Raw genomic sequence first — 12,870 nt, 5'->3', positions numbered from 1 at the left:
GAACCAAACCCATGGTGGTTTGGTGACGAGGGAGGGACATGTCTGGTATGAGTTTGGGATTGGTTGGGGTAGATCTAGTTTTGCTCGAATCTTCGATTGAAGATTCGAGGGGTTTGAGGGTGATTCGAGGCCAACGGGTACTGGATCTGCAACGAGGGTGGTCAGATGGCTTTGGGGTGTTAATTTGGTAGTCATCGGAAGAGGTGAGGTTTTAGGCTGATTCTTCGTGTTAAGATTCGAGACGTTGGGTATTGATTCGAGGGAAACTGATACAAGATCTGGAAAGAGGATGTCGTGGGGAGGCTATGGTGTAATTTTAGGCGTGTTTGGACCACCGAAATCGCCGTGAGGCGATTTCCGGTGGGCGGAGGACGGTGGTTGAAGGTGGCGGACATGTTTGGTCTCTGAAGATCAGAGACGAAGGTGGAAGGGGGGGTATGGCTTTAGGGGCGTGGGGTAAGGGATTGGTCTTATATACGAAGGGGGTGTTTCAATCTCGACCGTTAGATCAATTAAGATCAACGGCCGGGATCAAGGAGGTTAAACCATACAGCGTCGTTTGGTTTAAGTAGGGGGGTCGGACTGAACCGGGTAATGGGTCGGGGTCGGGTTTGGTCAAAGCTTTGGGACCGTTTGATCAGCTGAGATCAACGGTCCAGATTGAGAAGCCTGAAACGGTGTCGTTTGATAGAGGCTGGAGACGGGTTGGATTGGACCTGGACATGGGGTGTGACTTTGGGCCTGAACATTTCCCTTTTTAACACTGGCCCAGTCCGGTTTCTTACCCTTAAAACTTGTTCCTTCTTTTTCTTTTATTTTCTTTTCCTTTTAAAAAAACTAAAATTCTAAGTTGAATTATAAATTAACTTACTAAAATACTAATTAGCTCTTAATAATAATTATCAAATATGATTAAGTACCAATTAAAATATATGATCACACAACTAGACCTTAAATGCCTAAAATGCAAAGTACATTATTTTTGTGATTTTATTCTTAACTTAACAAATAAATAGACACGAACGAATGCAAACAATACAAAAATTCACAACAATTGCAAATAACACAAAATTTATTTTATTTTGAATTTTTTGGGAGTAGTTCTCGTAGGGCAAAAATCACGTGCTCACACATCTAACTTTTTTTTTTCTTTTTTTCCGGACAATACCATCTAACTGAATCAAGAAGAAAGAATTCTCTACTGACAGTCTCACATTGACAAACCATAACTTTGTGGTATATTGTATTAAATGATTTAGGGTGTGTTTGGTACGAAGGTAAATGTTTTTCATGGAATGCTTCATGGAAAAGGTTTTCGCAGAAAATGTTTTCATGGAAAATGAGTGGTTGTATAACTTATTTTTCCCTTGTTTGGTTGGTGAATGAAAAGCTTTTTTCGAAAAATATTTTTTAGTGTTTGGTTAGAGAGTAGAAAATATTTTATAGGAAAATATTTTTTTTTATGTTACTCTCTTCCCCCTTCCCCCAAGTCCCCATATTTCTTGTGCTCTCCCCCTTATTTCCAAACACAATGGTTTTGATATAATTGAGATAAATAAATAGAAAAAGGTCAAATATACCTCTATACTATTCGAAATAGTTTAGATAAAGCATATGTTTGAGTATCTATTCAATTATACTTTTACCGTTATACTATGACACCAATTTGCTACTAATTTAGACAAACGGACACGCGGCAAGCTAAAAAACAAATAACTGACCCTCAATTTTAATACCTGAAAATCGGTAAATTACCCGACCCATTCCCCTCCATTGACAAAGGGATAAATAAACGAAGAATTGTGAAATTCTTGAGCACAAAAAAAAAACTTATTTGATGCTTTGTGTTGAAAAAAACTAAAAATAGAAAAACTATTTTTAAATAAAGAGAAAGGAAAAAGGAACGGTGTCGCTACAATGAAAGATCTGTAATCATGGAAAACATTAAATTTAATAAATCGAATTACACAAAAATCTAATGATGGCTCAACATGTGACATATCGTGTAATTTGACATTTAAGACTTGTAGCCCATTTGGCCAAGTCGCAAAAATCAGCTTATTTTAAGAAGTGTTTTTTTTCAAAAGTATTTTTCTTAAAAGTATTTTTGGTAAGAACCAATTTGTGTTTGGCTAATTAGTTTGAAAAGCACTTCTGAGCAGCAATTAGTGTTTGGCCAAGCTTTAAAAACTGCTTCTAAGTGTATTTTTCTCAAAAGTGCTTCTCAAACAAGTATTTTTGGAGAGAAACTACTTTTTTCTGCTTCTCCAAAACTGCTTCTGTTTCTCCTCAAAAACACTTTTTTCCTTCCAAAAGCTTAGCCAAACACCTCAATTTTTGGCCAAAAGTGCTTTTGACAAAAAAAAAAAAAAGCACTTTTGGTCAAAAAGAAACTTGGCCAAACAGGTCGTTTAATACCAAAGATTAATATTTTTAATTTTGTATTGATAGGTTTACCTTGACCCCCATTTCTTCCCAAATTTGGATGGTTGTTACCTATTGTATTATATCGTATTGTTACTTTAAATACAATGTTTATTTTGATTATTACTTAAATTTTATTGTATCTTATTGTTAAATCGGAAAAGGCCTAAAAATGTCACTCAACTTTCAGAAATGGTCTATCCATGTTATCCGTTAAAAAAATGTTTATTTCATGCCAATGCCGTTACATATTTGGCACATCCATGCCATTATTAACTAGCAGCAGTGACATGGACGGGCCAAATAAAAATTGAGTCGTTAGTCAATAATGGCATGGATGAGCCAAATGTGTAACAGCAGTGGCATGAAATGAGCATTTTTTTAACGGATGGTATGGATAGACCATTTCTGAAAGTTGAGTGACATTTTTAGGCCTTTTCCGTTGTTAAATTCATCATTACCTAATGATAAAAAAATGCCACTTTATGAAACGACGAATTTGGTGTGGTAGCATCGTTTCCTTATTTTTTCCTCTCATCTTGCCCTTTATTATTATTAAATAATCATATTTTATCATTTATCCCTTTTTATATAATAATTCTACTCGGTATCCTATTTTTTCTTTATAATGTTGCAAGTTTATTATTCATATTGTTGGTGCATGACATCATGAACTGACAACAAATGAAACAATTTATCCTAACGTTGTATTCATCAAACAATACAATGCAGTACAGTATAATACGATACATTATGAAACGATATGTAACAACAATCCAAACAAGTTGTAAGCTATTTTTCTATTACTCGAGTGAATTAGGAAAGGAGAATGAAAAAGGAGACAATGAGAATAAAATTTATTACGAAATATTAGATAGAAACTCAATCCCCATTTAATTAGTGAAAATTAATTTCTCACCTTATCGAATCTATTATACCCAAAATGCACAATTAGTTTCCTAATCTAGGATAAGAGTTTCCCTTTTAGAAGATTAGTTTATTACAAGATTCGAGTGTAAATACACAATGATAATTTAATTTTAAATATGTCAAATTATAACAGTCGTGATTTATTATATTCTTATCTATTTTCTAAATTTGTAAATATTATATTAAAGCGATTAAGAAATTAAAGATTAAAAGTAATTTTCATCATATTGTAATTAATTATTCATTAAATGAAAACTTAATGATAATATACTCAAATTCTTCTCATAATTACTATATAATTTTCAAAAGTTTTCTTAATTAGTGTGCCGGAAAAGTAATTTATAGAAGTTTATCTACTTTAAAATTACATAAATTTTTCTTTAATATGATTAAGACGAACATTATAAATTTTATCTCCTACTTTATATTCTTTTATTCTTTTTGAAACGAACAAAGTACTATTTTCCAAATTGATTAATCCAACGGTGATGATCAAATCTCAAGATGAGGTAAAAGACACAAGGGGATGGACCAAGCAATATTTTTTTCCCATCCTCATTATAAAACTTTATATATTCTTTTACCATTTTCTACAATATTCTAATTGTTAGGGTTCAATACTTCATTGAGGTTTTTATCAATCCCTAATCTTTCATTTTCCTAATTTGATTTTTTCAAGAATTGTTTTGTTGCAAATTCACAAAATCTCAGACATCAAAAAACCCTTAAAACACCTGTCAACAACATTTATTGAGCTGTCAAAAAACCAGCAACTTCTGTTCATAATAATTTTCATAAATTCTTTAACCCCCCCCCCCCCCCCCCAAAAAAAAAAAAAAAGAATAGTTTTTCACTCAATCTCAGCTGGGGTTCTTGTATTTTCTCCATAGCTGTTCAAGAAAAGGGAAAAATATAGGAGTATATTACAAAATGAAAGGTGGTGGTGGGCTTGAAGAAATTTTATAAACAGCACTTGCAAAGGTAAATAATTCCAATAAAACAGCTTAATTAGTATAGATTGCCATTACTTTTTTTTTTTTTGTTGATCCTTTTTCAGCTTTTATCAACATTTATTTAGCCTATCTATTTTTTCTCTCTCTGTATTGGTTCTTGCTATGTAAATGGAATTAGTCATTTCCTGATTAATGTAGGTTGTGCCTTGAAAACCCCATAAAATTATAGTAATCTTTTGAGTTAATGGAAGCTTTGGTCAAATTTAAATGATGAGTCTCAAATTTATTTCTTTTATTTTTTATTATTGATGACGGCGGTGTCCCGGCCAGCTTGCGTGCACCTAGACTATTCCACCGGGTATTTGCTATCTCCGACCAGCCCAACACAGGTACCGGGTAACTCTACCTCAAGGTTATAGATTGTATCACTTTTATTTTATCCTGTTTTAACTTTTCTTTTCCAGGTTTTTATCAGCATTTATGTAGCCTTTTTTTTTTTTTTTTGGATTATGGATTTAGATTTCTTTATTAATATAGGCTGTGCTTGTAAACCCCAGAAATTATACAATCTTTTCTGAGTTAATGGAAGCATGGTCAAGTTTAAATGATGAGTCTCAGGTTTATAAAGGAAATGAGAGTGGTTCTGGTATTAATCTTACAGTAGAAGTAAATGGCATTGATGGCTGTAGTAAGAATAGGCTAAAGAGCTTGTTTGATCAAGTTCTTTCTGTTTTTCTAAGTGAGGTAACTGAGAAAAAATGTGTAAGGCCTCTTCCAGTTATGACCGGTAGCGGGCAGCCTCTGGATTTGTTTAAACTTTACTGGATTGTGAGGAAAATAGGTGGATATGACCGCGTTTCGAGCAAGAATTTGTGGGGTTTTATTGCAGAGCATTGTGGGTTGGATGTTGGGGCTGTTGCATTTGTGAAGTTGGTTTATGTTAAGTATTTGGCTGAATTTGATCATTGGCTAAGGCAGTTCTGTAAAGATGGAAACTTGGAGAAAGGAGAGGGTGGGGTTATTCGCCGACTTGATTTGTTGTCAAAGGAGTTGGAGACAAGGTTTAGGAGGTTGTTGCTCCGTAGGTGTCAGAAAAAGAAAGATACTAATTTGCTTCCTTCGAAAAATGGTCAGGTTGATTTTGAAATGTTTACTGCTGAAAATGTTAATAAAACCAATGGTCACACAACACGAAGAAGTTACGGTGCTGAAAACAGGAACGGTAACCTTTACAATAGAGATGAAATATCCATTTCTAAGATGGACGATGACTATGTTTTTTTGGTATCTGCCGAGGGGATTGTCGAGAAGGTCCTTTATAAAGCACCTGACAAATCAAATAATGAATATGATGATGACGAAAATTTCTTTGCCCGCGATGGTAAAAATAAAGTGACATCTAACGGAGAGGTGATTCAGAGAGCTGCATCGGCCAAGAGTGTTATTGAGAATGTATTTGATTCTCGCAAGAGAAAAAGAGAATCTTCATGTTTCTCAGGAATGTTGAATTGGATTAATCACGCGGCAAAACATTCGAATGATCCTGAAATTGGAGAAGTCCCTGAATCTTCCAAGTGGAAAGGTCATACAAGCAACGAGTTCTGGTTCCAGGTCTTGTTGGTTAAGGAAGCACTGCTGAAGAGAAGGCATATTGATACAAATGCAGAGGAATCTAACCCCCAGGTATTTATCTGATCCTTATTCAATCTAATTGGGTGATCGGCAAATGTTTTTTTCACTATTGCTTTATCTTCCATGATTTTTTGTAGCATTGGCGAATTGCTTGTTACATGCCAGGGGCCTTTAAATATGATTTCTTTGTATTATTTTTCTCAGAAGTAATCAAAATGGGAATCACATCTATGGCTCATTTTACTTGTGGTCGACCAATGCCTTGAATTGGTGTTACATATATGTTACCCATGTTCTATCAAAGACTAGATAGTCGTTGTAGCCTTACTATCAGGGGCGATTACACTGTATATATAGGATAAATATCAAGTTTTAGAGGTATATAACGTGTATTGAACACCCTTTGTCGGGGATTTTTTTCACTTCTTTCAAGTTTGAACACCCTTGGGAAAATTTCTGGTTTCGTCATTGCTTACTATAACCAAGTCACTTGGCACATATTAGGCCAAAATGGTAAAGAGGTTCATCACTTCTCATAACAAATTTAGCGTATCACAACTCCAAGAACCAAAATTGATATTTTCCTTTAAAAGTTCCCCAAGGCAAAAGATCGATCCATATTGCCGGTATTTGGAGCTCTTTTCATCTTTTGTTTTCCCGTGTGGCTTTATGTCAGTTGTTAAGCACAACAACGGGTAAAGCTAAACAGATGTGGCTAAGTGATATTACCAACTCGGGCTCATTCGGGGTATTTGAACTTACAAATATCCTTCATAGTTGAATTTCAAAGGCTAGAACTACAGCTTATGCTCCTTCAGATGGGCTTCAACTTTTGGCTTTTATGTTAATCTTTACAAACCTAACTTTTCTTTGTTGCTGCACTTTCCTTTTTCTTTTGGCAACTTACTGATGTCCCATTAGTACGTAGTCTATCTCAATGTTCAAAAGGTACATGCTACTAGACAATTTCCAGGTTAAGAGAGGTCAAGTTTGAGATGCACAAATTTCGACTTGAGTTGATGACTTACTTTTGTTTTCTGTTTCAAGTTTAACCCTCTGGGAGAGAGAGGCACTATGTCTGCACTTGCAACTCTGGCAGAACACAATACAACAACAACTACCCAGTGAAATCCCACTAGTGGGGTCTGGGGAGGGTAGTGTGTACGCAGACCTTACCCCTACCCCGAAGGAGTAGAGAGGCTCTTTCCGAAAGACCCCCGGCTCAAGATATTTTATGGTCTGAGATATTTTATGGTTTTGTACTTTTAGGGTGATTTGATTGCAAATAGAATTTAACTCGGCATGCTCCCATATTATAGAATTTTTATTTTGTTTTGTCCCTCCCTTCTCCTGGTTATCTCTCTTTCCATTTCTTTGCTGTGTTTTAAATAGTTAATTCCTTTTCTTAACATGGTATCAAGCCGAATCCATCCCTATTCTTGGTTTGTGTAATGTTAGGCCCCCATGTTATATTGTCCACGCAACGGATGTTCAGTCCTGGGTGTGCAGAGGGGTGTTTAAGTGTCCCGCGTTGATTGAAGGAATGAGTTATTGTCTCCTTATATAGTCTTGAGGACTGGCAGTCCTCATCTGATGAGCTAGTTTTTGAGGTTGAGTTAGGCCCAAAATCCATTTCTTAGAAAATAGACATATCCCATCTCCTTGCTGAGCTGATGTTTGAATATTTGGCAATTTCCCGACGGTGTTATGCTAGTAAATCTTTCTTCTAATAAGGATCTCTCTTGTCCAAAGAAAAAGTAATGTACTAAAAGGATAATAAGCTGGGAAGCACCTTTTATCTCCGCTATGGCTGACCTAAAATTCTGCTACTGCTGGTACATTCATAATTCACCACCTAAATGTTTATGTGAATCCGAACCCATTGTGGTTTATTTTGTCACACATCTTTTCCTGGTAGTCAGAAATTTGAACGTGTACAATATGTCTCCTATGACTTCTCAAGTATATATCTATAGAATAGCGTTATCCGTTTTTGTCATGATGTAAATCAGCAGAAGAAGCTGAGGATGCATCCGTCCATGTATGAAGAAGAGAGACTCAACAATCAACCTGCAGAAAAACTAAGATGCAGCAAAAGGATCCCCGTTTCACCAAAACATGCTCCTTGTCCATGTTGTAACTCATGTTCAACCTCGCATAACAAAGCTGCAACTCATCAGAAGGAAGAAGAAGAGGATATTAGGCCAGATCTTACAAGTGTTGAGGTATCAGTAACCGAAAAAATTGATGACTCGGGGGATCAGCAAACACACCCTGAAGTTTCTGTGGGTCCTCTCCACCAAGCTGAAGTCCCTGAATGGTCAGGGGTAATTTCTGAGAGTGATTCCAAGTGGTTAGGCACGCGGATGTGGCCTCCCGAAGTGGAAACAACAAAATCTTTGGTTGAGTTGGATCCTATCGGGGAGGGAAGACGAAGTTCATGTGGTTGTCGATTTCCACAATCTGTTGAATGCATCAGGTTCCATATCGCAGAAAAGAGGTTTAAATTGAAGCTCGAGCTCGGTCCTTTGTTCAACCGATGGAGGTTTGATCGCATGGGAGAAGAAGTTTCACTTTCTTGGACATCTGAAGAGGAAGAGAGATTCAAAGATATGGTAAGGTCAAGTGCTACCTCGAATAACAAATGGAAGAATTCTAAGAAACTACTTCCATCCAAGACTAGGGAAAAGTTGGTTAGCTATTACTTCAATGTATTCCTTATCAGACGTCGGAGCTATCAAAACCGAGTTACTCCAAAAGAACTCGATAGCGATGATGATGAGATTGAGCTTGGGTCTGTCGGCGACAGTTTTGGTAATATTGCAGTTCATGTACCAAGCTCCAGGTCACTAACATGCGTCGAGAATAAGGTATGTACTGATCTGGAGTAACATATCATGGACATTGTAGCGAGCGTTCTAGTTGATACACACAAATATGTTTTCTTGAATTTAACAAGCAGTTATTTTAACTTGCTTGGCAATTTTGACAGACTAAATGAGTGCAGTTGCTGGCAAGAGCAAATACTACTCAGTAGACTGAAGTGATGATCTTATTATGTAAATATATATCTGAAATATTGCCAAATAGTGCATTGTAAAAGTTTAAACAAGTTGCATATAAGGATTCAAAGATTTTCTTTAATGACGCTTGATTGCTTAAGGGGAATGTCTAATCATATAAGATTAGACAAGATTAGTTAGTTTTGATTACATTCGAGATTGACTGAAGATACAAAATAGCACCACCACGACAACAACGACGACCCAGTGAAATATCACTAGTGGGGTCTGAGGAGGGTAGTGTGTATGCAGACCTTACCCCTATCCCGAGGGGTAGATAGGTTGTTTCCGAACACATAAAGAATTAAATGAAAGAGTGTAGCTTGAGGTAGTTTAAAAAGATCATACAATCTTTCTGATTTATAGCTTGTTTGGCCAAGCTTCTAAAATCAACTTATTTTGCGAAGTGCTTTTTTCTAAAAGTGTTTTTTTTTTCAAAAGTATTTTTAGTGAGAAGCAGTTTATGTTTGACTAATTAATTTAAAAAGCACTTGTGAGCAACAATTAGTATTTGACCAAGTTTATAAAAAGTGCTTCTAAGTAAATTTTTGGCCAAATACATATATAACCCATCCAACTTGGCACCATTTTTTCATTTTGGCACTCTATCTCTACCTTGTTCCATTTTGGCCCTCCAACTCTATTTTATATGTTCCATTTGGCCCTCCAACTCTATTTCTTATGTTCCACTTTAACACAAAAGCTGAAACCAGTGCAAAAAATATAACGCGTGTGTATACATAAATCTAAGGTGTAATAAATATCCAATTAAATGTTGCCACCTGGTTTTTTCATCTATGTCAAACAGGTCAATACTAAAATACCTGAATCCGACTGTATTTTTTATGGGTTTATTTCATCTAAACGGGACATGTATGAAATTAGCAGATGAAAGCTTTGGAATTTAGAGAATGAACATGGGGTAACAGTGGATGAAAAAATACGGTCGGGTTCAAGTATTTTAGTATTGACCTGTTTGACATGGATGAAAAAAATCAGGTGGCAACATTTAATTGGATATTTATTACACCTCAGATTTGTGTATACACACGCGCTATATTTTTTTACACTGGTTTCAGCTTTTGTGTTAAAGTGGAACATAAGAAATAGAGTTGGAGGGCCAAAATGGAACATATAAAATAGAGTTTGAGGACCAAAATGGAACAAGGTAGAGATAAAGTGCCAAAATGAAAAATGGTGCCAAATTGGATGGGTTGTATATGTATTTGGCCTAAACTTTTCTTAAAAGTACTTTTAGGGGAAAACTATTTTTTCTGCTATTTCAAAATTGCTTTTGCATCTATTCAAAATCACTTTTTTTCTTCTAAAAGCTTGGCCAAACACTTCAACTTTTAAAAAAAATATTTTTTTCGAAAGAAAAAAAAAGTACTTTTGGCCTCGAAAAAGCTTGGCCAGCCAAACAGGCTATTATATAACTAGTTTGGATTGGTAGATTTGTATTTATGTTTGATATTTGTTAGGAACCTTTTTAAGTCTGTTTTAGAGAGTAAAAATTGCACGGGGCGCCATTTGGTCGCCCCCATTTAACCTATACCCATTTTTTTTAAACTTTTAACTTGTACCCACTTTTTAAATAATTTCAGCCCCCTTTCTCCTCCTCCTTCATTTTCTTCTTCTTCTTCTTCTTCTTCTTCTTCTTCTTCTTCTTCTTCTTCTTCTTCTTCTTTCTTCTGCTGATGTTGGTGCTGCACTAGAATGTGTGGTGGTAACATTCGCTTGCTTGTTCATGTCGAGAATCAATAGCAGTGTGAACTTTTGCATCGCAGAAAGGCACGTGTCATTGAAGGTTGGGATTTTAATAGTATTTTTATATAAAAATAAATTCTGAAAAGCAATCCATGTATTACAATTTGCTTGTGCGAAAGGATATAGCAGACATATGTTACCAAATGCCGATCCGTCGAAGAGAATTCTTTGAAAGAATAGTTGTTTGTCTCTTAGAATACACACATTAAGAAGAAGAGAAACAAACACACAAGCACTAGAAAGAAAAGAGAACTAAATAACTTCAGCTCTACACACATTAAGAAGAAGAAAAACAAACACACAAGCACTAGAAAGAAAAGAGAACTAAATAACTTCAGCTCTAGAGCTGAAGTTCGACAGTTACAAAACAAAAACTTCAGCTCTAGAGCTGAAGTTCGCTAGTTACAAAACAAAAACTTCAGGCCAGCGACAAAAAACAAAAACTTCAGCTCTAGAGCTGAAATTCGCCAGTTACAAAACAAAAACTTCGCCAGTTACAAAACAAAAACTTCAGCTCTAGAGCTGAAGTTCGCCAGTTACAAAATAAAAATTTCAACTCTAGAGCTGAACTTCAGGTCCGGCTACTAGAATGCTGAAGTTTTACGTGATTGTCTTTGCTACTTCAGCCCCGTATGCTGAAGTTATGCGAAAAAACAAGTACACTTGTAATTTTTTTTGCAAAGTGGGTATAAGTTAAAACGTGACACAAAAAACGGGTATAGATGCAAATGCCCCTTTTAGAGATCTGTAGGTTAACAAAAAATGTAGAGAAACTGTAATGTTAAAGAATGGCAAACTAATGAGTATTAGAAGGTTAAGAGTCCAAATAGAACGAAATGAATAATAATGATAATTCATATAGTCGACAATTGCTTTGAGACTCAAGTTTCTTTTTTTATTTTGCTGTACACTTTTGAAGATGGTAGAATAAAGCACATCATCTCTGAATTCATATAGTTAATTCTAACTTACTACGAATTGAGTATAATTATCACCTTGACCGAACAAAGATGATAAGGTTACGACATTGATGTACCGGTTAGATAAGTTAAGACAAAGGATATATCCCAAGAGGGATTATGCAGAATATATATATATATATATATATATATATATATATATATATATATATATATATATATATATATATATATATATATATATATTGATTAAGTAGAAGATGCGAGAAAGTTTTAAAATGACATATCAAAGAAAAATGTCCGATTGAAATGACATACCAGAGTAAGATAATGCAAAAGTAATATTATTACATATCAATTTTAAAGTTTTTGAGATTGATAGGCCATTGAAGGAGAGATTAGTGTGTGAAAGGAACTGAAACACAAAATAGGACAAACAAAACAAAACCATTAATAAGACTACATTCCTTCGGTTCATATGATCTGTATTTAAAATTGGAAAAATACGAGCTATGTCTATTTATCTATAATTTCTTTTTTATGTATTTCATCACTTTATTTGCTATCTCATCCACGAAATTTCTTTTCCATCTTATATCTAATGTTGCTAATTACGCTTAAAATTTTGGAAGGAGATATTTATGCGTGATTCTTGGAGAGAAAGAACCTCATTTAGATGTGTTTGACTTATTTTGGTAAATCTATGATTAGTGGCTAAAGTTGGTAAGTTAAAACTTTTTTGAGACATTTCTGTAAGATTCCCTTTAAAAATTTTATACACTGTACATTATTTACACTCTTAAGAAAGACATCTAACCTTAATCGTAAGTTTGTCTAAATCACCTTTCATATCTCTCTTAAACGTCTCACTTAATTACTATTCCATTATTAGAAGAGTAAAGATAGATTTGAAAAAAAAAAGTAAAAATTATTTTGTGATACGTCACATATTTTGAATAATCAATTTAACATATCAATATGACTAATATTTGGAATTGAAGGGAATAGTTACAACAATGGCTAACATAATACATTTGCCACTTCATGTATCGTCAACATCTACCAAAATGTGACCAACGTGCAATGTTATGCAGCTATGGCAGAGATTAGAATATCATGATTTGTATGAACAGATGAAACATTCACTAAGTTAAAACCCAGCAACTCCAAAAAAGCAATACA

General features: G+C 34.8%; 1 protein-coding gene across 6 annotated transcripts; it reads left to right on the top strand.

Moving 5' to 3' along the window:
• Nucleotides 1–3,928: 3,928 nt before the first annotated feature.
• Nucleotides 3,929–9,083, top strand: LOC107810173 (AT-rich interactive domain-containing protein 2). 6 transcript variants are annotated; one of them, XM_075233753.1, is made up of 4 exons: nucleotides 3,929–4,335; nucleotides 4,638–4,696; nucleotides 4,865–5,990; nucleotides 7,955–9,083. In XM_075233753.1, exons 3-4 carry the CDS (start codon nucleotides 4,890–4,892, stop codon nucleotides 8,828–8,830), a joined length of 1,977 nt encoding a protein of 658 aa, XP_075089854.1. In that variant the 5' UTR covers nucleotides 3,929–4,335; nucleotides 4,638–4,696; nucleotides 4,865–4,889; the 3' UTR covers nucleotides 8,831–9,083. The 6 variants fall into 6 exon arrangements, with proteins under 6 accessions (XP_075089854.1, XP_016490399.1, XP_016490400.1 ...); XM_016634913.2 differs by having other exon boundaries at nucleotides 7,952–9,083; XM_016634914.2 differs by having other exon boundaries at nucleotides 4,196–4,335; nucleotides 4,845–5,990; nucleotides 7,952–9,083.
• The last annotated feature ends 3,787 nt before the right edge of the window (nucleotides 9,084–12,870 follow it).

Source organism: Nicotiana tabacum, chromosome 1, assembly GCF_000715075.1.
Source record: "Nicotiana tabacum cultivar K326 chromosome 1, ASM71507v2, whole genome shotgun sequence".
Lineage (NCBI taxonomy): Eukaryota > Viridiplantae > Streptophyta > Magnoliopsida > Solanales > Solanaceae > Nicotiana > Nicotiana tabacum.
The sequence above is the reverse complement of the archived record's forward strand: the minus strand, read 5'-3'. Positions and strand labels throughout refer to the sequence as shown.